The sequence below is a fragment of the Canis lupus genome, chromosome 15 (assembly GCF_048164855.1).
Source record: "Canis lupus baileyi chromosome 15, mCanLup2.hap1, whole genome shotgun sequence".
NCBI lineage: Eukaryota > Metazoa > Chordata > Mammalia > Carnivora > Canidae > Canis > Canis lupus.
Window position 1 is genome coordinate 36332014 of NC_132852.1, and position 25644 is coordinate 36357657.

The 25644-nt window shown below is 37.8% G+C and overlaps 1 protein-coding gene and 1 long non-coding RNA gene across 2 annotated transcripts in view; both read right to left on the reverse strand.

Moving 5' to 3' along the window:
• The window catches only part of LOC140604506 (A disintegrin and metallopeptidase domain 3-like), a 110856-nt gene extending 108370 nt beyond the window's left edge, over positions 1 to 2486 (reverse strand). The window contains exons 1-3 of the mRNA XM_072775746.1: positions 2456 to 2486; positions 803 to 872; positions 361 to 716 (exon numbers count right to left, since the gene is read on the reverse strand). Of these exons, the coding sequence (XP_072631847.1) occupies positions 361 to 716; positions 803 to 872; positions 2456 to 2486 (457 nt within the window). The remainder of the gene's footprint in view (positions 1 to 360; positions 717 to 802; positions 873 to 2455) is intronic.
• An 8910-nt stretch (positions 2487 to 11396) lies between these two features.
• The window catches only part of LOC140604890 (uncharacterized), a 115145-nt gene continuing 100897 nt past the window's right edge, over positions 11397 to 25644 (reverse strand). The window contains exons 2-4 of the long non-coding RNA XR_012007711.1: positions 18815 to 18859; positions 17265 to 17322; positions 11397 to 17137 (exon numbers count right to left, since the gene is read on the reverse strand). This is a non-coding gene — a long non-coding RNA (uncharacterized lncRNA). The remainder of the gene's footprint in view (positions 17138 to 17264; positions 17323 to 18814; positions 18860 to 25644) is intronic.

Genomic DNA, 25644 nt, shown 5'->3' on the forward strand with positions numbered 1-25644 from the left:
GGGAAGAGGCTCCCAGGAAGTGGGGAGCGTGACCCTGCCCCGGTCCAGACTTCGGGACTGGCCGACCTCAGCCCGCAGGTGAAGGAGTGCTGCGCCCCAGGCCCAGGCCCCAGGCCCCAGGCCCCAGAGGTGCGCGCCCTCCCCTCCAGGTGCAGGGTCCGGCGAGGGAGGGGCACCTGTCCCAGCCTCGCTCCGAGCCCTCCCCGCAGCAGGCCCAGGACGACCCTGACGCCAGGCGGGCTCTGACAAGACGCTGGTCTCTCCCCAGCGGACCGGGGCTCTGGAGCAAGGTCCCGGGGCCCGCCGAGCCCAGAGGCTCTGCGGCCGGTGGCCCTCCGCGGAGCAGGGTCCGTCACTCACGATGGCCCGCGGAGGTCAGCCGGCCCAGACCTGAGAGCATCAGCAGGAGAGACAGCATCGCGGGGCCCGCCGGCCTGGCCACGGTGACGGCTGTTGGCTGCGGAACGGCGGCCGCGCGCGGGGCCCTGCCCTCCGGCCGGTGGGAAGGGTCGGCGCGGGCCGCGGGGCGGGGCGGGGCGGGGCGGGGGCGGGGCGGGGCGGGGCGGGGCGGGGGCGCGGCTGCTCCGCCCACCCCGCCCCCTCCGCCCCCTCCGCGGACCCGCGCGCAGCCGCAGTCCCCCCGCCCCGCCCCCTGCCCCGCCCGCTGCGCGTGGGAAGCGCACACCGGCGGGTCCTGCTGCCCTCGTGGGCTTGCGCTTTATGTTGCAAGGCGGGGACATCGGAGACTCGTTCGGGGGTGACGTGAGGGTCACGAAGTGCATTTTCTACCCTGGAGACGGGCCGTTTGCCGGTGAAGTGCTTGGCGGTGTTAATAGGCCACGTCGTAGTTTTCTGGCGCAATGGCTGAATTACTGCAGTGAAAGAAAATAGAAAATGGAAATTCACAATGTGTTTATTAGCAGACAGGCGTCTGTTTTAAGCATATCTACTGCCAGATTTCTAGAAGTCTCGGATCAAAACAAATACAGGTGCACACAGATAAAGAGTGTAAAAAAACGTATCTGAACCAATTAGTTCTATGGTCGATAACTTTCTTAGAAAGCTCATTTGTTAAGGTGACTAAATAAAACGCTAATTATGACATGGATGCATGTATGTGTTTTAATCCTTCAATATAGAATTGCAGTTTAAATATCAGGGCAAAAACAAATCACATCTATGAAATAATCATGTAATAACAACTTTATCTTCCCATTATTTATTTATCCCATGTGTATAGCATGGCTTCCAAGGAGTATATTAAGAAGTACATGCAGAAGTTTGGGGCTGTGTACAAACCCAAAGAGGACACTGAATTAGAGTGACTTGTGGGGCCAGGGTGGGAGGACAGATGAGCAGGTAGGACCGACTCGGGAGAAGAAACCCCGTGGGCCTGCTGCCCCCTTCCCTCCCCCTCTGTCAGGGCTGTGCTACTGGTGACACATCCCCCTGGGGATTTCAGACCTGCAGATTTCAACTGAAAGCCACGAAATTGAGCTCCATCTGCAACAGGCGATCCCTGGTCAGGAGCTGTTGGGGTGTGGTTGGAAGCCCGTCAGAGGCGAGGGCTTAGGGAAGGACCCCGCTAAGATCCTGGCCAGGCTAGCCCCACTCCCAAACCTGGGTCTCCTTGGCGGTGCTGTCAGCGCACAGACCCATGCGCATCCCCACCCATAACCCTTCACCCTGACAATCTGTATTATATTTTAATGTATATGTGAATATATTGAAAATAATTTGTTTTTTCCTGGTTTTGTTTTTCGTTTTGCTTTTAGCCTCTACGTGCTAGATCACAGAAAAGACTTTGTAAGGACCGTTTTAAGTTCTCCTGCAAGGTTTAATTTGTTATCATGTAAATATTCCAAAGCAGGCTGCCTTGTGGTTTTGGCCAGCCTTGTGCTATGTTGATAAGATTGATTTACTGCTTAAAATCACTTTACTTTATCCAATTTTTACTGAACTTTTTATGTAAAAAATAAAATCAATTAAAAGCCATGATTTATTTGATGTGATTGGCTTGTTTTTACGTGGCGCCAAGAATGAAACTGTTTAACAGCTGTAACCAATGGTACTGACCTGTCCATCCAATCTTGTCCTTTATTATATCTGATTGTGGTTTGATAGTATTGCATTGTTACACCAGGAAAGCTGAAGAAGCAAAATGGTTTTAGTAACTGCTGAAGACCGGCTTTCCTGCCGAGGATTATTAACTTTTATCAGGTGTTAACATCTGTTTCAGGAATACAGCAGTGTGTTTACATGTCAGAAGTCTCGTTTCATTCTATGATATTTCTAAATTGATTTCTTTAAATAAATTCAGCAAATGGAAAAAAAATATTTTCCTAAGAAAATCTGTGGCTAGTAAAAGGTTAAACGTAAACTTTTCTCCCCATCAGTATGACATTCACACATGAGAAGGGAGTAACTTGGACAGAACTTTTATTTTTTGGCTTACTATGCAAGTTGATGGCTTGCGTAATTTCCATTTTGCAAGGACTTGTTTGCCAGACAATGATTTTTCTTTAAATATTTATTACAGAGAGAGAGAGCGAAAAAAGAAGATATTATGGTGATTACAAATAGAATTTCAAAGTAGAATTTTAAAAACTTCAAATGCTACTTAGAGATCAAGCAGAATGAGAACTGAGGTGATTATTGTTTGAGTGGTAATGAGTAAGTAATGAATGTCCTCATATTCTTCAGGAATCGGATGCTGAGGAAGAGTTACAGAGCAAAAGATCTTTCAAAGAATAACAGCTCTGAAAGAAAGGAGGAAGCAGATTTGAGAAAGTTACCTCGCACCATAATAAAGACCTCACAGAGTTACTGCCAGTCCAGAAAGGTGGCTCCAGAGCCACGGACTCCAAAACAAAGATTGTTCATTAAAGGAGGTGAAGTTTAGCCCTTTGTACAGGTAGCTTGCTCAGTAATTAAATCAATACACTCCCAAAAGGTCCTGTTGTTGGCTCAAAAGCTGAGACAGACTTTATAGCAACTAAGAGTTTGAGGCTATAGGCTAGTCACATTCCTCCCTTGGGTAGCAAATCCTTTCTTCAAGGGGGATCTGAGTGGTGCATTTTTCTGTTAGCAAAAAAAATACCTTGCAAGAAGCTGGTAGCACAGCAGGGACAGAAGCCATCATGTAGAAAGTTAGGAAGGAAAAGGAGAGGAGATGTTGCTGAAGGGGTTAGTCTATACTTTTAGCAGGACTGGAAAGATCCAGTTAGGAGGGAAGAAACATAGCAAGGATGAAGGTGGATAAGGAGTGATTAGAAAATAAAATATAAAAGTAAAAAATAAAATGAAATCACACTGTTAAAGAGATGTGATTAAAACGTTAAGTGAATAACCTAATATTTTCTGAAAAAGAAGGGAGAAACATTATGCAAAAGATGTAAGACTTAGGGTGATAAAATTAGTAGTTCAAATGTTAAGAGGCATTGTCTACTGTGGGACATAGAATATAATAACAATAGTAATATTTTCCTAATTAGAATGTAACCTACAAAGAGCAGGGGACATATACTGAATGTTCTATCCAACCTCAGCAGAAAATACATTCTTCATGAGCACATGTGGAATATTATACAGGATATATTAGGTCACAAAATAAGCCATAGGAAATGTATGAAGATTAAAATCATACCAAGTATCTTTTCCAACCACAATGATATGAAAATAGAAATCAATAATAGGGGGAAAATGGTGAAAATTAAGTGACGTATTCCTGAACAACCAATGGGTCAAAGAAGAAATCAAAATCAAAAACTATATTGAGACAAATTAAAGTGAAAGCATGACATACTAAAATTTATAAGATGCAACAAAAGCAGTTCTCAGATGGAAGTTCATATCAATAAGATCTCAAAAAATCTAAATTTATACCCTTAGCAGAAGAAATGAAATAACAAAGATAAGAGCAGAAATAAAAGAAGTAGAGACTAGAAAGATATTAGAAAAGATCAAAAAAATTCAAAGTTTGTGATTTTAAAAGATAAAATTGCCAAACTTTTAGCTAGACTAAAGAAGTGAGAAGACTCAAGTAAAATCAGAAATGAAAGAATATATGTTGAAGACCTGACTCCCAATACCTCAGAATGAGACTGTATTTGAATATAGAGGCTTTAAATGGGTGATTAAATTAAAGGGCTATGTGGTAGGCCTAACCCAATATGACTAATGTTTTTATAAAAGAGGAAATTTGGACACAAAAAGAAACACCTGCAACCTTTGAGCACAGAGAAAAGATCATGTAAGGACACAGTAGGAAGGCAGCCATCCACCTGCAAGCCAAAGAAAGAAGCCTCAGAAGGACTTCCAGTCTCCAAAATTGTGGGAAAATTAATTTATGTTATTTTAGCCACCCACACTATGGGATTTTATTATGACAGACCTAAGCTAATAGAAAATGTGGACCCAGAATATCTCCAATCTCATACATGGGAGTATAGGCATTTTCCCACTCAAAAATGTACTACAGTACATTTCACTACAAAAAAGTCACAGTAATCAAGACAGTGTGTTACTGGTATATGAAGAAAAATATAGATTGATGGCATTGAAATGAAGAGTACAAAATGAATTCTTACTTTTACTTTCCATTGATTATTAATAAAGGTGCAAAGACAATTCAATGGGGGAAAACATTGTCTTTTCAACAAGCAATGCTGGGGCAACTGTATAACCACAAGTAAAGAATCTGAACCACTATCAAATATCATACATTTTTTAATTTTTTTTTATTAATCTTTAATTTTTTAATTGGAGTTCAATTTGCAACATATAGCATATCACCCATTGCTCATCCTGTCAAGTGCCCCCCTCAGTGCCTGTCACCCAGTCACCCCAACCCCCTGCCCACCTCACATTCCACTCTCCCTTGTTCGTTTCCCAGAGTTAAGTGTCTCATGTTCTGTCATCCTCACTGATATTTTCACTCATTTTCTCTCCTTTCCCCTTTATTCCCTTTCACTATTTTTTATATTCCTCAAATAAATGAGACCATATAATGTTTGTCCTTCTCTGATTGACTTATTTCACTCAGCATAATACCCTCCAGTTCCATCCACATCGAAGTAAATGGTGGGTATTTGTCATTTCTAATGGCTGAGTAATATTCCATTGTATACATAGACCACATCTTCTTTATCCATTCATCTTTCAATGGCACCGAGGCTCCTTCCAGTGTTTGGCTATTGTAGACATTGCTGCTTAAACATGCAGGTGTTCTGGCGTTTCACTGCATCTGTGTTTTGGGGGGTAAATCCCCAGCAGTGCAATTGCTGGGTCATAGGGTAGCTCTATTTTTTACTCTTTGAGGAACCTCCACACAGCTTTCCAGAGTGGCTGCACCAGTTCACATTCCCACCAACAGTGCAAGAGGGTTCACCATTCTCCACATCCTCTCCAACATGTGTTGTTTCCTGACTTGTTAATTTTCCCCATTCTCACTGGTGTGAGGTGGTATCTCATTGTAGTTGATTTGTATTTCCCTGATGGCAAGTGATGTGGAGCATTTTCTCATGTGCTTGTTGGCCATGTCTATGTCTTCCTCTGTGAGATTTCTGTTCATGTCTTTTGCCCATTTCATGATTGGATTGTTTGTTAATTTGTTGTTGAGTTTAATAAGTTCTTTATAGATCTTGGAAACTAGCCCTTTATCTGATACGTCATTTGCAAATATCTTCTCCCATTCTGTAGGTTGTCTTTTAGTTTTGTTGACTGTTTCTTTTGCTGTGCAGAAGCTTTTGATCTTGATTAAGTCCGAATAGTTCATTTTTGCTTTTGTCTCCCTTGCCTTCATGGATGTATCTTGCAAGAAGTTGCTGTGGCCAAGTTCAAAAAGGGTGTTGCCTGAGTTCTCCTCTAGGATTTTGATGGATTCTTGTCTCACATTTAGATCTTTCATCCATTTTGAGTTTATCTTTGTGTATGGTGTAAGAGAATGGTCTAGTTTCATTCTTCTGCATGTGGATTTCCAGTTTTCCCAGCACCATTTATTGAAGAGACTGTCCTTTTTCCAGTGGATAGTCTTTCCTGCTTTGTCAAATATTAGTTGACCATAGAGTTGAGGGTCCATTTCTGGATTCTCTATTCTGTTTCATTGATCTATGTGTCTGTTTTTGTGCCAGTACCACACTGTCTTGATGACCACAGCTATGTAGTACAACCTGAAATCTGGCATTGTGATGCCCCCAGCTATGGTTTTCTTTTTTAATATTCCCCTGGCTATTCAGCATCTTTTCTGGTTCCACACAAATCTTAAGAAGATTTGTTCCAACTCTCTGAAGAAAGTCCATGGTATTTTGATAGGGATTGCATTAAATGTGTACATTGCCCTGGGTAACATTGACATTTTCACAATATTAATTCTTCCAATCCATGAGCACAGGATATTTTTCCATCTCTTTGTGTCTTCCTCAATTTCTCTCAGAAGCGTTCTGTAGTTTTTAGGGTATAGATCCTTTACCTTGGTTAGGTTTATTCCTAGGTATCTTATGCTTTTGGGTGCAATTGTAAATGGGATCGACTCCTTAATTTCTCTTTCTTCAGTCTCACTGTTAGTGTATAGAAATGCCACTGATTTCTGGGCATTGATTTTGTATCCTGTCACACTGCCGAATTGCTGTATGAGTTCCAGCAATCTTGGGGTGGAGTCTTTTGGGTTTTCTATATATAGTATCATGTCATTTGCAAAGAAGGAGAGTTTGTCTTCTTCTTTGCCCATTTGAATGCCTTTTATTTCTTTTTTGTTGCCTAACTGCTGAGGCGAGGACTTCTAGTACTATGTTGAATAGCAGTGGTGACAGTGGACATCCTTGTCTTGTTCCTGATCTTAGGGGAAGGATTTCCAGTGTTTCCCCATTGAGAATGATAGTTGCTGTGGGCTTTTCATAGATGGCTTTTAAGATGCTGAGGGATGTTCCCTCTATTCCCTACACTCTGAAGAGGTTTGATCAGGAATGGATGCTGTATTTTGTCAAATGCTTTCTCTGCATCTATTTAGAAGATCATTTGGTTCTTGTTTTTTCTCTTGTTGATATGATCTATCACACTGATTGCTTTACGAGTGTTGAACCAGCCTTGCATCCTGGGGATAAATCCCACTTTGTCATGGTGAATAATCTTCTTAATGTACTGTTGGATCCTATTGTCTAGTATCTTGTTGAGAATTTTTGCATCCATGTTCTTCAGGGATATTGGTCTATAATTCTTTTTGGTGGGGTCTTTGTCTGGAATTAAGGTGATGCTGTCCTCATAAAACAAGTTTGGAAGTATTCCATCCATTTCTATCGTTTAGAATAGCTTTAGTAGAATAGGTATTATCTCTTCTTTAAACATTTGATAGAATTCCCCTGGGAAGCCATCTGGCCCTGGACTTTTGTGGCCCTGGACTTTTGTGGCTTTTGATGACTGCTTCAATGTCCTCCCTGGTTATCAGCCTGTTCAGGTTTTCTATTTCTTCCTGTTCCAGTTTTGGTAGTGTTAGATCCTCTTGTTGGATAGACCCTTTTTTAAAATTTTTTTTATTTATTTATGATAGTCACAGAGAGAGAGAGAGAGAGAGAGAGAGAGAGGCAGAGACATAGGCAGAGGGAGAAGCAGGCTTCATGCACCGGGAGCCCGATGTGGGATTCAATCCCAGGTTTCCAGGATCGCGCCCTGGGCCAAAGGCAGGCACCAAACTACTGCACCACCCAGGGATCCCCTGGATAGACCCTTTAAGTATGATATATTGTCCCTCTTCATCTCTTACTACAGTCTTTGGGATAAACTTTTATTTATCTGATATGAAGATTGCTACCCCTGCTTTCTTTTGAGGACCATTTGAATGATAAATGGTTCTCCAACCTTTTATTTTCAGGCTGTAAGTGTTCTTGGGTCTAAAATGAGCCTCTTGTAGACAGCAAATATATGGGTCTTGCTTTTTTATCCAGTCTGAAACCCTGCACCTTTTGATGGGATCATTAAGCCCATTCATGTTCAGAGTTACTATTGAAAGATATGAATTTAGTGTCATCATAATACTTATTCAGTCCCTGGTTTTTGGATTGTTTCCTTGGACTTCCTCTTTCTTTTACAGAGTCCCCCTTAATGTTTCTTGCAGAGCTGGTTTGGTGGTCACATATTCTTTCAGTTTCTGCTGATCTTGGGAGCTCTTTATCTCTCCTTCTATAATGAATGAGAGCCTTGCTGGATAGAGTATTCTTGGCTGCATATTCTCATTTAGGGTCCTGAATATATCATGCCAGCCCTTTCTGGCCTACCAGTCTTTGTGGAGAGGTCTGCCATTAACCTAATACTTCTCCCCATAAAGCTCGAGGATTTCTTGTCTCTTGCTGCTTTAAGGATCTTCTCTTTATCTTTGGAGTTTGCAAGTTTCACTATTAAATGTCCGGGTATTGAACGGTTTTTATTGATTTTAGGGGGGGTGTCTATCTCCTGGATCTGAATGCCTGTTTCTCTCCCCAAGTTAGGGAAGTTCTCAGCTATGATTTGTTCAAATACACTTTCTGGTCCTCTGTCCCTTTTGGTACCCTCTGGAACCCCAATTAAACATAGATTTCTCCTCATGAGGCTGTCATTTATTTCCTTTAACCTATCCTCATGGTCTTTTGTTTTTCTCTTTTTTCCTCAGTTTCCTTTCTTGCCATCAACTTGTCTTCTATGTCACTCACTCATTCTTCTACCTCGTTAACCCTTGTCATTAGGACCTCCATTTTGGATTGCATCTCATTTAATTGAATTTTAATTCAATTCAATCTTTGGCCTGATAAGATCTAAATTCTGCAGTCATGAAGTCTCTTGAATCCTTTATGCTTTTTTCCAGAGCCACCAATAGCCTTATAATTGTGCTTCTGAATTTGCTTTCTGACATCAAATTGTAATCCAAATTCTGTTACTCTGGGAGAGAGTACTGTTTCTGATTCTTTTGTGATGAGTTCTTCCTTCTAGTCATTTTGCTCAGTGCAGAGTGGCTAAAAACAAGTTGTACTGGAAAAAGGAAGGAAAAAGAGAGGAAAAAAGGGGGGGAAACCAACAAACCAAAAAGGGAGGGATATCCTCTGATTCTGATTCTATATACTGTAAGTCCCTCAACTTCCCCTAGAGCTTTCTAGTGCTGCTTGGTTAAGAAATTGCTCTTCCCCTGTCCTTCCAGCTGGTCTTCTGGGGGAGGGGCCTGCTGTGCTGATTCTCAGGTGTGTGCACCTGGGGGAGCTGCCCCACCCCCTGCCAGGTGCACAGCTCAGTGGGAGCTGTTTATCCTGTGAGGACCTTGCTCCCTGGCGGCCCCGCTCAGTCCCCCTCAGTCTCCGGCACAAGGTGACACCAGGAGGAACAACAATGGTAGCAGCGGCCAGCTCTCCAACCCTTGAGTCAGCTCCTGCAATAACTACCGCAGCTTCCAGTCCACAGAGGCCTGGATGCTCCGGGGGCGGGGTTGTGACCTGCACAGCTTGTGGCCGACCATCTACAGGAGCGTCCTTGTTGTCCTGTGTCTTCCCGGCCTCCACCTGTCCCAGCCTCTGGTGTCCCTGGGAGCACCAGATCCTGGCCTGTGTCCCCTGGTGCCTTGGGCTCTGGGGTCTGGGCTGCTGGAATTGCACTCCCGGCCTTGCAGCCCCCTCCACGGAGCCGCCGCCTGAGCTGCTCCCCGGGCCCCACCAGATGTGTGCTCCAGCCCTTTAAGGAGCTCAGCCTGCAGTGTGTGGCACACTCTCCCCCCCGGGCGCACCTCCTCTGTTAGTGACCCCGGGAACCTGGAGTCTCCACTGCCCCTCCTGGGATGCTGCCCGATTTCCCTGTGAGCGCCTCTCCATCCGGGAAGATTGGTAAAGCTGCTGCTTCTCCGGAACAGAGCTTTCCTGTCCTGGAGGCTCTTGCAGCCTGGCCTTAGCCCAGCTCCTTGTGGGGGCCCCTCCCCCTTGGATGCTTTTTTATTTATTTTTTTCCGTTTTCCTACCTTGATAGAAGCGTGAACTCTTCTCACTGTTGCATTCCAGCTGTTTTATCTTTAAATCTCAGGCCGAATTCGTAGGTTTTCAGGATGATTTGAAAGTTATCTAGGTAAGTTGGTGGGGACAGGTGACTTGGGGATCCTACTCTTCTGCCATCTTGCCCTGCCCCTCAAATATCATACAAAAATTAACTCCAAATGCATCATATCCTAAGTTCTAAGGGCTAAAATTATAAAACTGTAAGAAGCAAACATAGGTTAAATTTTCATAACCTTGGATCTAGCTATTATTGATAACATAGAACACCAAATGTAGAAGATACAAAAGAAAAAAAATGGATAAATTGGACTTCATCAAAGTTATTTTTTCATTTTTTAAAGGTTTAATTTATTTATTCATGAGAGACAGAGAGAGAGAGGCAGAGACACAGGCAGAGGAAGAAGCAGGTTCCATGCAGGGAGCCTGACGTGGGACTGGATCATGGGTCTCCAGGATCATGCCTTAGGCTGAAGTGAAGGTGGTGCTAAATCGCTGATCCACCTGGGCTGCCCTCAAAGTTAGAATCTTCTATGTTTCAAATGACACCATCAGAAAGTAAAAGGACAATCCATGGCATGGGATTGTTTTTTTTTTTTTCTTTCTAATTATTTTTATTGAATTTTAATTCCAACATAGCTAACATATAATGTAATATTAGCTTAAGGTGTATAATATAGTGCTTGAACAGTTCCATACATCACTGAATGCTCATCACAACAACTACACTCCTTAATTCTCATCATATTTTTGCTTTGTTTTGTTTCTTAAATTCCACACATGGGTGAAATCATATGGTATTTGTTTTTCTCTGACTGTCTACTTATTTTGCTTAACATTATACTCCCTAGCTCCATCCATGTCCTTGCAAATGACAAGATTTAATTCCTTTTTAATGGATGAATAATATTCATATTATCTTATATATACACATAATATAATACTCATATTATTTTATATATATTCAAACAATATACTCAAAATATATTCATAATATATACTCATAATAATACTCATTGGACTTATATACTCATAACATTCATCATATATATACTCATAACCATATAGAAAAACAATTTTTAACTTTTTGAGGATACTTCATACTGTTTTCATAGTGGCTGTACCAGTTTGATTTCCTACCAACAGTGCTAGAGGTTTCCTTTTTTTTTTTTTTTTTTTCAGGATTTTTTTTTTTTTTAAAGATTTTATTTATTTATTCATGATAGTCACAGAGAGAGAGAGAGAGAGAGAGAGAGAGAGAGAGGCAGAGACACAGGCAGAGGGAGAAGCAGGCTCCATGCACCGGGAGCCCGACGTGGGATCCGATCCCGGGTCTCCAGGATCGCGCCCTGGGCCAAAGGCAGGCGCCAAACCGCTGCGCCACCCAGGGATCCCGAGGTTTCCTTTTATACCACATTCTCTCCAACACTTTTCTTTGTTTTGTTTTTGATTTTAGCCATTCTGACAGATGTGAAGTGATATCTCATTGTGATTTTGATTTGCATTTCCCTGATGTTGAGTGAGGTTGAGCATCTTTTCATGTGTCTCTTGGCCATCTGAATGTTTTCTCTGGAGAAATGTCTGTTCATGCCTTCTGCCCATTTTTAATTGATTATTAGGGAAAACTGGATAGTCACAGGCAAAAGAATGAAACTGGACCACTTATATCTTACACAAAAATAAACAAAATAGATTAAAGACTTATATGTGATACCTGAAATAAAAATACTAGAAGAGAATATAGGCCATAATGTTTCTGATGTCAGCCATAGCAACAATTTTTTTAGGTACAAAAATAAACTATTGGTACCATGTCAAAATAAAAATCTTCTGCACAGTGAAAGAAATAATCAGCAAAACTAAAAGACAATCTGCTGAGTGAGAAAGATTTTAACAAGGTTGGACAAAGGGTAATATCCAAAATATATAAAGAACTTATACAACTCGGTATGGGATAATATATTTACAAAGTGTATATCTGATTAAGAACTTTTATTCAGAATATATAAAGAAGTATTATAACATAATAACTCAAATAATCCCATTTTAAGGTGGAAAGTGATTTTAAAAGACATTTTTCTGGGCATCCCTGGTGGCCCAGCGTTTTGGCGCCACCTTCAGCCCAGGGTGTGATCCTGGAGACCTGGGATCAAGTCCCAAGTCAGGCTCCCTGCATGGAGCCTGCTTCTCTCCCTCTCTCCCTCTCTCCCTCTGCCTGTGTCTCTGCCTCTCTCTCTCTGTCTGTCATGAATAAATAATAAATTAAAAATTTTAAAAAGACATCTTTCCACATGAGATATATGAATGACTAATAAGCACATAAAAAGACATTCAACTTAAATTATTAGTCTGTGGCCACTATAACAAATTACCACATTTTTGGTGGCTTAAAACAACTTAAAGATACTGTCTTGAATTCTGAAAGCCAGAGTCTGAAATCAGTTTCACTGGGCTAAAACTAAGATGTCAGCAGTACTCTATTCACTCCAAAGGCTTGTGGGCATTTATTATTTTCATAGCTATTTGAAAGTAATTATATGTATACTTCAAAGTGATATAGCTGTGTCCATTTATGTTGCTATAAATAACACTAGCATTTGGAATATTATTTAGACTTTCATATTTACATATTAATTTTATACTCTGAAATCCTTATAATTTATCAATAAATGAAAATTGTTTTCAATAAAGAGAAATATTACAATATTAATTCTAATGAAAAAAAGACAATGCATTGAAGGTTTACAAAAAGATGCATTCAACTAATTTTGAAACACCAAAAATATGAAGGCCTTATTTGTTGTTAATAATGACCAAAATTTTAATAATTATAAACTATTTAGTAGTTAGCCTGATCAATTTTTTGCTAATGATCTCTCACTCTTTCTTGATTCTTAAATATAACTAATTTTAAGCTTATTCTACCTTTAAAAATTAGTAAAGTTTACCTAATTACCAATCTTATTAGAATTTATTTTCAGTTTCCTTTTTTGAAGATTTTATCCAATCATTTTTAAAAAATATTTTAGGACAATTATTTATTTATTTATTTATTTATTTATTTATTTATTTATTCATGAGACAAAGAGAGAAGCAGAGACATAGGCAAAGGGAGAAGCAGGCTCCTCACAGGGAGCTGATGCAGGATCAGATCCCAGATCAGGATTATGCCCTGAGCTGAAGGCAGATGCTCAACAGCTGAGCCACACAGATGAACCGTTATCCATTCACTTTAGAGAGACAGAGTGAGTGGTAAGGAAGGGAGGAAGGAGAGAATCCCAAACAGACTCCCCACTGAGCATGGAGTTGATGTAGAGGTAGATCCCACAAACTGAGTGGAAACCAAGAGTCAGTCACTCAAATGACTAAGCCACACAGGCACCCTTATTTTCAGTTTTTTAAACATAATACTGAGTCTCAGTATTACGCATCACAATCTGACAAGACATGGAGCCCACACTCAAGAAGCATTATATGTAATAAATATTAAAACCACTTAGGTGCTTGGGTGGCTCAGTCAGTAAGCATCTGCTTTCTACTCAGGTCATGATCTCAGGTCCTGGGATGGAGCCCCTTACTGGGCTCCCTGCTCAGTAGGGATCTGCTTCTCCCTCTCCCTCTGCCCTTCTCCTGCTCATGCTCATACACCACACACACTCTTTCTCAAATAAATAAATCAAATCTAAAACTAAACTAAAAGAAAATAAAATCACTAAGCTGCATTATTATGATAGTGCTATAAACCACAGAAAAAGTGATAAAAGTAACCAGAATATTAAAAAACCTTAAAAACAAAAGAACAATAATACAATCTAATGTTGACTTCCCAACAAAAACAATGGAAACCAGAAGATTATTGAATTACAGATTCAAAAGAGAAACAAACCATCTACTGTCTTCTCATTCTATATGCAGAGAAAATATCTTTCAAAGTGAAATCTAGTATTTTCAGAAAGTAATAAAGAAAATTTATCACCAGCAGTCATGGACTAAAGAAAATGTAAACTGAGCTCTCTACACTGAAGGGAATTTATCCTAGGTGGAAGTCGGCAGAAGTACAAAATGTATATAGCTTTATCAGATTGAGGAAGTCCCTTTTTTATTCCTAGTTAGATGACAGTATTTATCTTGCATCAGTGCTAGATTTAATGATAAGTCAGACAAAAAATAAAGAAAATTGTAAAGATAAATCTAAATGAGAGAGCTAAGCTATGAGAAAGAGAAGATATATTTAAATCATCTACCCCCTCTCCCTCTGCTTGTGTCACTGCCTCTCTCTCCCTGTGTCTCTCATGAATAAATAATAAAATCTTAAAAAAAAAGATATTAAATCATCTACCCCCAAAACAAGTATGAAATTGAAATTGGACAATTTGTCAAAACAACCATTTCAGGACTATAAAAATTGATTAAAACAAAAAGTGGGAATCATTTATGAAAAGCTGCCATAAAATCAAGTTAATTCTGTTATTTTAATAAGACAGGGATGGCCATGAAAACCTTTATATTAAATGTCAGAACCACTTCAAGGAGTGGTTCTAGATTTCGTTCAGAGGACAAAAAATCTCATTCCTCAACACTTCGAATAAAAGTAGCAAACTTGGTAGGGAATGAATGTAATACCAGTAGCACTGTGAGTCCAAGTTGAAGTCCGAATTGAGGTCAGTGACAGATCAGATCACACAGAAACTAAAGGTATGATCCTGGAAATAATACCTCTATAAAGAGTGGTAAACTCTTTGTATATCAAATCTCTAGTTGCTGAGTAGGCTACATGCAGATGCTACAGGGACCTAAGAAGTACTGATGGGAAGTAAGACCAGTGGAAACTTTAAATCTGCCTAGAATCTAAATGTGCTCCCCAATTACAAAGAAAAAAGCCCAAGGCCAAATCACTTTAGTGATGAATTCTATGAAATACATAAAAGTGTTACCATTTCTACACAAACATTTATAGAAAATGAGAAAAAACACTTTCTAACGAATTCTTCTAGTTCCTTTATGTGTAAAGTTAGGATGTTTTTCTTATCTCTTGATGTAGGCATTTCTCACTATGAATTTTCTTCTTGCAATTTCTTTGGTTGCATCCTACAAATTTTAGCATGATGTATTTCCATTTATCTCAAGGTTTTTCTTTTTTATTTCTCTTTTGATTTCTTCTTCAACTCATTGATGTTCAGTAGCAAGCATTGTTTTATACTGTACTTTGTAATTTTGAAGTTAGTTCACACGTTAATTTCTCTGCTGTTAGTGTCTATCTTTTTATTAATTTTAAAAATGTTGACATTTACTGCATGGAAGATAGTTATAATGTGCATCTTATCAGGATTTACATCTATTGATTGTCTTTTTCATTAAAGCTTGGTCAAATTTTCCTGTCTATTTGAATGTCATGCAATTTTGGATTATAATTTTAACATTTTAAAAACTTAAATCCAATTAATTAATATATAATGTATTACTGGTTTCAGAGGTAGAGATCAGTGATTCATCAGTCACAGGCAGCAACTTTTGTGATCTTGGCCGCAGCAACTTATTAGACACATCTTCAAAGGCTAGAAGGCACTGTTGTGCCCAAGATCGCGAATCCAAGAAACCACCGAGGAGCCGACACCGATGCAAACACACGAGGGCTTATTTACAAGCTCAAGCTTGGGTCCAAGTATACCCGACACAGCGGAGCAGGGACTTGGACCCGTGGTGGGTTTCAGCTTAGTTTTAAGGGCTGGTCTAGGGGACCTCCAAAAGGGGTGGAGCAATTCCTCAAGTTCTGTTTACATTTTGATATGGGGCCTTCAAGGGCATTGAGCTCTGTTCTTATTCTAATAGGGGCTTCCTGCCACTGGCTTGGGCTCTGTTTTTATTTTAATATGGGGCTTTCTAGGACTTTAAGCTGTAAGCTGTTTTCTTCCTGTAACTGAAGTAAGGTAAAGTTCAGCTCTTATTCACAGGGGCCTGGGATGGCTGTACTTATGCTAACGCTGAACTTAAAGTGGAATGGCAATAATTTTCTCGGCCTCCACAAAAACAAAAGCAGCAATGAACTATTGGGACTTTATCAAGATAAAAGGCTTTTGCACAGCAAAGGAAGCAAAAGACAACCTACAGAGTGGGAGAAGATATTTGTAAATATCTTGCAATCCTCTAGGATTTTGATGGACTCTTATTTCACATTTAGGTCTTTCATTCATTTTTAGTCTATTTTTTCTGTATAGTGTGGAAATGGTCCAGTTTCATCCTTCTGCATGTGGCTGTCCAATTTTCCCAACAACATTTGTTGAAGACTGTGTTTTTTCCATCGAATATTCTTTTCTGCTTTGTTGAAGATTAGTTGATCATAGAATTGAAGGTCCATTACTGGTTTCTCTATTCTGTTCCATTGATCTATGTGTCTGCTTTTGTGCCAGTTATTTTTAACATTATTAATACTATGATATAAGGCTTTAGATCCTTTTAGCATTTCCTGGAGAACACTGTTTTAGTTTTTTGTTGTTGTTGTTGTTATTTGCTGTAGCAAATAATAATGGTTCATATAATAATGTAGCAAATAATAATATGGTTAGGTTCATACCACAAATTTTGTCTCACCTTCTGTGCAAAATAGCTTCAAAGTCAGTTGAAAGGCTTTCCTACTCTATCTAGATTTGCTGGATGCATACATCATTCAAGATTTAGCCTGGGATTTGGGGAAATATTTATATCATAGTTCAGTTCTTTTTTTTTAAATTTGTTTATTCATGAGAGACACACAGAGAGAGAGAGAGAGAGAGGCAGAGACACAGGCAGAGGGAGAAATAGGCTTCATTCAAGGAGCCCGACATGGGACTCGATCCCGGGTCTCCAGGGTCAGGCCCTGGACCGAAGGCAGCGCTAAACTGCTGAGCCAACGGGGCTGCCCCATAGTTCAGTTCTTAAAAAGTTTACCATAGTTCTTTGGATGTGTTGCTGTGTTTGCACAGCTCAGGATGGAGTCCAGAATTTGTGTCAGCTCACATCAGAATTGGAGTTACCATTTTTTAATTCTTTTCTTTTTGTGATTTCGCTCAGTCTTGCATGACGGGTCATTTTACACATTTTCTTTGTTCAGAAAGATGACATTAACTCAGAGTTTTAGCGTCTGTACTGTTGTGTAACTTGCATAACTAGAGGATGAAATGTTCAGAGAAAAGAGAGATGTTAATACTCAATAGTTTCTCCAAACTCTTCAGATTTAGGGGCCCTCTTTCCTACTTCCACTGAGTAGAAATCCTCCTTCCAGGGTTTAGGTACCTGTGCCACTACTTTTGTGGTAGTGCTATCCCATAACTAGTGGTAGCTTCAGAGTAGGCTGGGGAGAAAAAGAAAGAGAGAAGAAAAGAAATGAATATTTACTCCCACGCTAATTTCAAACATCAAAGAATACTTTTTTCCATTCCTTTCACTAAAAAGATGGCCTTTTTGCTTAGTGCCTGCCAGACCTGCTTGGGATTAAAACCAGGAAAAAGAAAAAAATAATAAAATTGTAAACTTTATCCTCGTACACATTAATATTCAGATTTTGACATTAGTCTTCAACCTACCTGATATTGTTTGTTTTCAGAGTTCTGAGTAGTTTATTTTGTATTCTGCCCAGAGTGTTTAATTGTAATCAATAGGAAAACAGACTGTAGGCAGTTTTCTCCATCTTGGATGCATAATGCAAATATTAAATAAAAAGTAAAAGAAAAAAAAAGAAAAGAAAACTCCCAGTGTATTCTTCCATCCCATGGAAACTCTCTCTTAACATTTTTTAAAATATTTTATTCACTTATTCATGAAAAACACAGAGAGAGAAAGAGAGAGAGAGGCAAAGACACAGGCAGAGGGTAGGCCCCATGCAAGTAGCCCTACATGGGACTTGATCCCAGGACTCCAGGATCATGTCCTGGGCTGAAGGCGGGCACCAAACTGCTGAGCTACCCAGGGATCCCCTCTCTTAACATTTATATGAACTACTCTGTTTTAGAACAGTGTATCTTACAAACATCTTCAAGGGAGGCTTCCCCAAAGAAGTAATTATTAAAATGCCATCAATTTCTTGTGTGTAAAGCCAATTGAATATTTAGAATTTAATAGGAGATCATATCTTTTTTACCTTGGTTTTCATTATCAGAAAGAAAAATGGTAAATCATTGAAAGCCCTGAAAACATTTAAAAGGTAAAAAAGATAATTAAGCAACCATTGAGTCAAAAAAGAAATCAAAAGGAAATTACATAACACATTTTTTTTAAAAGAGGACAAAAACAGGGACGCCTGGGTGGCTCTGCCTTTGGCTTAGGGCATGACACCGGAGTCCTGGGATCCAGTTCCACATCCGCTCCCTGCATGGAGCCTGCTTCTCCCTCTGCCTGTGTCTCTGCTTCTCTCTCTGTGTCTCTTGTGAATAAATAAATAAAATCTCAAAAGAAAAAGAGGACAAAAACATAACATAACCAAACTTATGAGATAAAATGAAAACACTGCTAAGAGATAAATTTACACCATAAAATACTTACATAAAAAAGATCTCAAATCAACAATTTAGCTTTACATAATAAGGAACTAGAAAAAGGAACAAACAAAATCCAAAGCTGGCAAGAGGAAGGAAGTAATAAAGATTAAAATGGAAATAAAGAATAGAAAAGCAATAGAGAAATCCATAAAACCAAAAGCTGGTCCTTTTAAAAGATCAGCAAAGTTGACAAATCTTCAGTAAGACTGACAAAAAAACAAACAAAAAACCCACAGATTATTATAATCATAAATGAAAGTAGGAAATTACAATATTAGAGAAAATTTTTAAAAAGTATTATGAAAATACCTGGAACAATTGTATGCCAATTAATTGGATAAACTGGATGAATTCCTGGAAAAAAAATACACAATCTATCAAGATTAAATCATGAAGAATTAGAAAATCTGAATAGACCTATAAGAAAAGATTGAGTCAGTAATAAAAATCTCCCAAAAGAAAAATCTTAGTCCATAAAATTTCAATGGTGAATACTATAAAATATTTAAGAAAAATTAATACCAAATTTTGTTAAACTCCTGTAAAAAAATCAAGGAGAATGAAACATTTCCAGATGCATTCTATGAGACCAGCATTACCTCAATACCAAAACCAAACCAAAGTACCCACAAGGAAAGAAAATTATGGACCAATAACCATGACGAATTTTAGCATAAAAATCAATTAACAACAAATTTGAGCAAGTCAAATTCAACAGTATATTAAAGGAGTATACATTATGACAAACTGGGATTTACTTCTGATATGCAAGCCTGGTTCAAAATTAAAAAATCAATCAATATAGTATCTCATATTAACAGAATGAAGGGGCATAATAAATATGTTCATTTCAATTGATGCAGAATAAATATATGACCATATTTAAGAAACACTCAAAATAAAAACACTTATGAAACTAGAAATAGAAGAAAACTATGTAAAGGCCACCTAATAAAGACTATATAGGAAAAGATCACATACCCAATAGTAAAACATTGAGAGCTTTTCTTTTAAGATTAGGAACAAGACAAACATGACTACTTTCACCAGTTCTATTCAATTCAGTACTGGAGGTCTGAGCTAGAACAAATTGACAAGAAAAAGAAATGAAAAACATCTAAATCAGAAAGGAAGCAGTAAAATTATTTCTGTTCACAGATGATACTTTATATGTGTTGAAAACTCTATAGGTTACATACACACACACACACACACACTGTTAAAATTAATAAATTCAGCAAAGTTGCAGGATATAAAGTCAACATGTAAAAATCAGCTGCATGTCTGTACGTAAACACTGAATAATATGAAGCCAAATCAATAAAACAATTTCATTAACAATACTATCAAAAAGAATGAAATAATTAAAAATAAAATTAACTAAGAAAACAAAAGACTTGTATGTTGAAAACTACAAAACATGACTGAGGAAATTTAAAAGACATAAATATGAGGAAAGACACTGGAGTTCATGGATTTAAATTTTAAATATTAAGATGTTAATTCAATGCAACCCCTATTAAAAACCAAGAGGTATTTTTTGGCAAAAATAGAAAACACATTCTTTTTGTTTTTTAAGATTTATTTATTTATTCAGGAGAGAGAGCAGAAGCAGGAAGGGCAGAGGGAGAGGGAGACAGAAACTCAAGATTCCATGCTGAGTGCAGACCCCAATGCTGGGCTCAATCTCACAACCCTGAGATCAAGATCTGAGCTGAAACCAAGACTCAAATGCTTAACCAATTGTGCCACCCAGTGTCCCCAAGAAAACACATTCTAAAATACATATGGAACTTCAAGGGATCCTGAATAGAGAAAACAATCTAGAGAAAGAGCAAATTTGGAAAACTCATGAGTCCTGATTTCAAAATTTTCTAGAAAGCTGCAATAATCAAAATAGTATGATCCTGGCACAAAGAATAATAAAATAGAATAAGGAGTTCAGAAAGAAGCCCTCACATATACAGCCAAATGATTTTTTACATAAGTACCAAGACCATTCAATGAAGAAAAGAGTCTTTTCAATGAATGGTTCTGGAAATGTTGGATATTCACACGCAAAAGAATGAATTATTTCTAATGGCTGAGTAATACTCTATTGTATACATAGACCACATCTTCTTTATCCATTCATCTTTCGATGGACATCAACTCCTTCCACAGTTTGACTATTGTGGACATTGCTGCTATAAACATCGGGGTGCAGGTGTCCCAGCATTTCACTGCATCTGTATCTTTGGGGTAAATCCCCAGCAGTGCAATTGCTGGGTCATAGGGAAGATCTATTTTTAACTCTTTGAAGAACCTCCACACAGTTTTCCAGAGTGGATGGAACTGGAGGGTATTATGCTGAGTGAAATAAGTCAATCAGAGAAGGACAAACATTATATGGTCTCATTCACTTGGGGAATATAAAAAATAGTGAAAGGGAATAAAGGGGAAAGAAGAGAAAATGAGTGGGAAATATCAGAAAGGGAGACAGAACATGAGAGACTCCTAACTCTAGGAAACGAACAAGGGGTGGTGGAAAGGGAGGTGGGTGGGAGGTGGGGGTGACTGGGTGATGGGCACTGAGGGGGGCACTTGATGGGATGAGCACTGGGTGTTATGCTATATGTTGGCAAATTGAACTCCAATAAAAAATAAAAATGAAAGAAAGAAAGAAGAAAGAAAGAAAGAAAGAAAGAAAGAAAGAAAGAAAGAAAGAAAGAAAGAAAGAAATGGACCTTTGCAAATCCAAGAACGTTAACTCAAAATCGAACAACAACCTAGATGTAAGAGCTAAAAGTATGATAATCTTAAAAGAAAACATAGAGGAAAAGCTTTACAACATTGGATTTTACAATGCTTCCTTCAAAATAACAACAAAAACACAAACAACAAAAGCAAAACAGATAAGTGAGAATTCATCAAACTCAAAAGTTCCTACATAGCAAAGAAAAAACAACAAAGTGAAAAGCAACCTATGGATTAGGAGAATATAGTTGCCTACCATACATCTGATAGAGTTAATATCCAAAACATATAAAGAACTCCTACAACTAGTAAAAACAAACAAACAACAACAACAAAAAACTAAATAGACAATCTGAATATACATTTCTGCAAAGAAAACAAACACATAGACAACAGGTATATACAAAGATCTTTAATCACTAATTATCAGGGAAATTCAAACCAAAAACACAATGAAATATCACCTCATATTGGTTAGGATAGCTATTACCAAAATTAATAGGTAGGTGGATGGATAGATGATAGAAAGATGATGATAGGTAGATGATAGATAGATAATAGATGATTAGATAGATGATAGATAGATAGATAGATAGATAGATAGATAGATAGATAGATATAGACAGATGCATAGATGATAAAAAGGAAATAACCCATTGGCCAGGGTAGAAAGAAATTGGAAAGCTTATAAACCATTGATAGGAATAGTTTATAATAGTAAAATGGTGCTGTTACTATGGAAAACAGTTTGGAGGTTGCACAAAATAAAATAAATAAAATTGAACCAGTATATGATCCAACAAGCCTACTTCCAGATATTTACCCAAAAGAATTTAAATCAAGGTCTCAAAACTTCCCATTTTCTTTGTAGAATTAAGCACAATAACTAAGAGGTTGAAACAACCTAAATATTCACTGATGCATGAATAAATAAAAATGTAAGACAAGCATCCAATTTCATTATTTTGTATGTGGATATCCAATTTTTAAAATAACATTTGTTGAAAAGACTTTCCTTTCCTGATTGTGTATTATTGGCATCTGTAAGTTGGCCATCATTTTGTGTTTCTTTCTGGGCTATTTCATTCTATTTGTCTACATGTCTGTCTATATTCTAGGACAATATTTTTTAATTACTGTAGCTTTGTAATATGTTTTGAAATCAGGAAATATCAAACCTCTAGCATTATTCTGCTTTCTCAAATATTGTTTTGGTTGTTTGGCATCCTTTGTGGTTTCATATGAATGTTAGGATTAAATTTTTTTCTGCTTCTCTAAAAGCACTATTGGAATTTTTATGGGGATTGCATTGAATCTAAAAGCAATCTGCTTTTGGGTAGTATGGACATCTTAACAGTACTAAGTTTTCCAATCCATGAACATAGAACATCTGTCCATTTATTGGTGTCTTTTAAAATTTCCTTTCAGCAATGTTTACTGTTTAATGTATAAGACTTTAAACTCTTTGGTCAAGTGAATTGTTTTCTTAATTTCTATTTTTAGATTGTTTTCTGTCAGTGTATAGAAATGCAACTAATTTTTGCATGTTGATTTTGTATACTGTAACTTTGATGGATTCATTATTATTTTTTAAAGATTTTATTTATTTATTCATGAGAGACACACAGAGACAGAGAGAGGCAGAGACACAGGCAGAGGGAGAAGCAGGCTCCATGCAGGGAGCTTGACATGGGACTCAATCCCAGGTCTCCAGGATCATGCCCTGGGCTGAAGGCAGTGGTAAAACACTGAGCCACCTGGGCTGCCCTCATTTATTATTTTTAACAGATTTTTTTTTTGTGTGTGTGTGGAATATGTAGGGTTTTCTACACATAAGATCACATCATATGTGAACAAAAATAATTTTACTTTTTCATACCCTATTTGGATGCCTTTTATCTTTTTCTTAACTAGTTTCTCTGGCTCAGCCTTCAGTACATTGTTGAATAGAAGTTGACACTTCTAGAGTGGGCATCTTTGCCTTGTTCTTGATCATAGAATAAAAGATTTCAGTTTTATACCACTGACTGGTATGTCTCCTGTGGTCTATTCATGTTGCTTTTATTATACTGAGGTAATTTCCCTCTATCCCTAATTTGTTGGGTCTTTTCATAATGAAAAAGGTGTTGAATTTTGTTAAATGCTTTTTCTGCATTAGTTGATTTTAGTCCCTTATTCTCTGAATATGGTTTATCATATTGGCTTATTTAATGTATTGAACCATCTTTTTATCCCAGGAATAAATCCCACGTGATCATAGTTCATGACATTTTAATTGTGCTGTTGAATTTGATTAGCTTATATTTTGTTGAGGGGTTTTGGATCTGTATTCATCAGAGACATTAGCCTGTAGTTTTCTTCTCCTGTAGCTTCTTTGGCTTTGATATCAGGATAACATTAATCTTGTAAAATTAGTTTTGAAGTGCTTCCGTCTCTTCAGGTTTTCAGAAGAGTTTTAGAAGAATTGGTGTTAATAATTCTTTAAATGTACAATAGAATTCACCAGTGAAGCTGTCTGGTCCTGAGATTTTCTTATTGGGAGGTTTTTGATCACTAATTCAATCTCCTTATTAGTTTTAGTTCTGTTCAGATTTTCTGTTTTCACTATTCAGCCTTGGTAGAAGTTTATGTTTCTAGGAATTTATCCATTTCTTCTAGAGTACCCACCCAGTTTGTTGGCAAATAATTGTTCATGGTAGTCTCATAATCCTTTGTCTTTCAGTAATATCAGTTGCAATGTTGCCTTTTTAATTATTAGTGTATTTTTTTTATTAGTGTATTTTTTTAGTCATTTAAAGGTTTGTCGGTCTTTGCAAAAAAAAAAAATCAACTCTTACTATTGTCAATGATTCCCTATATTGTTAATTTCTGCTCAAATCTATTGTTTCCTTCCTCTGCTAATTTGGGCTTAATTTGTAATATTTCTTTTTCTAATTTATTGAGGTATAAAATTTTGTTTAGTTATCTTTTTCTTTTTTTCTTTTTTAAAATATTTTATTTCTTTATTCATGAGAGACACAGAGAGAAGGCAGAGACACAGACAGAGGGAGAAGCAGGCTCCATGCAGGGAGCCTGAAGTGGGACTCAATCCTGGAACTCTGGGATCATGCCCTGAGCCAAAGGAAGATATTCAACTGCTGAGCCACCCAGGCATCTCATCTTTCTCTTTTTTTAATGTAGGTATTTAGTGCTATAATTTTCTCTTGGGGACCACTTTTGCTGCATACCATAAACTTTGATATATGTTTTTAATTTTTGTCTATGTTTCAAAATATTTTCTAATTTCCCTTTTAATTACTTTTTTTGGCCCCTTTATTGCCAAGAATGTGTTATTTAATTTTCACACATTTGTTAATTTTCTAGTTTTCTTTCTTTTATTGATTTCTAGTTTCATTTTATCATGGTTGAAAAATGTACTTAATGAGATTTCAATCTTCTTAAATTTGTAAAGACTTTGATAAACTGACATGTGATATATCCTGAAGAATGCTCCATGTAAGCTTGAGATGAGTGTGTATTTTGTTGCTTTGGATGGAATGTTCCATATATATCCAATTAGGTTCATTTGGTTTATAATGGTCAGGTCCTTGGTTTCTTTATTAATCAACTGTCTGGAAGTTATGTTTATTCTTGCTCTTCTCTCTTTAGTTTTGTCAATATTTGTTTCGTATATTTAGATATATTTATGTTGGCTGTTTATATATTTATAATTTTTATATCTTCCAAGTAAATTGATAATTTTATCATAATATAATGTATTTCTTTATCTCTTGTGGCAGTTTTTGACTTAAAGTCTAATTTGTCTGATATGGGGCGCCTGGGTGGCTCAGCAGTTGAGTGTCTGCTCAGGGCATGATCCTGGAGTCCCAGGATCGAGTCCCACATCAGGCTTCCTGCATGGAGCCTGCTTCTCCCTCTGCCTATGTTTCTCTCTCCTCTCTGTGTGTCTCTCATAAATAAATAAATAAAATCTTTTTTATAAAAAGTCTAATTTGTCTAAGTATGGTCATCTTTATTCTATTTTGGCTACCATTTTCATTTAATTTTTTTCCATTCTTTTTTAACTTTTAGCCTAGGTTTGCTTTTAAATCCACAAGGCAAAATCCCATGAGGGCAGCCCAGGGCGTGATCCTGGAGACCCGGGATGGAGTCCCACGTCGAGCTCCTTGCATGGAGCCTGCTTCTCCCTCTGCCTGTGTCTCTGCCTCTCTCTGTGTGTGTCTCTCATGAATAAATAAATAAAATCTTTAAAAATAAATACATAAATAAATAAATAAATAAATAAATAAATAAATAAATAAATAAATCCACAATGAGTCACTTGCACTCAGCATTTAGCTGTATCTTATCCTTTTTTTAAAAAAATTCCATTCGGTTTATCTATGTCCTTTGACTTGGAGTTT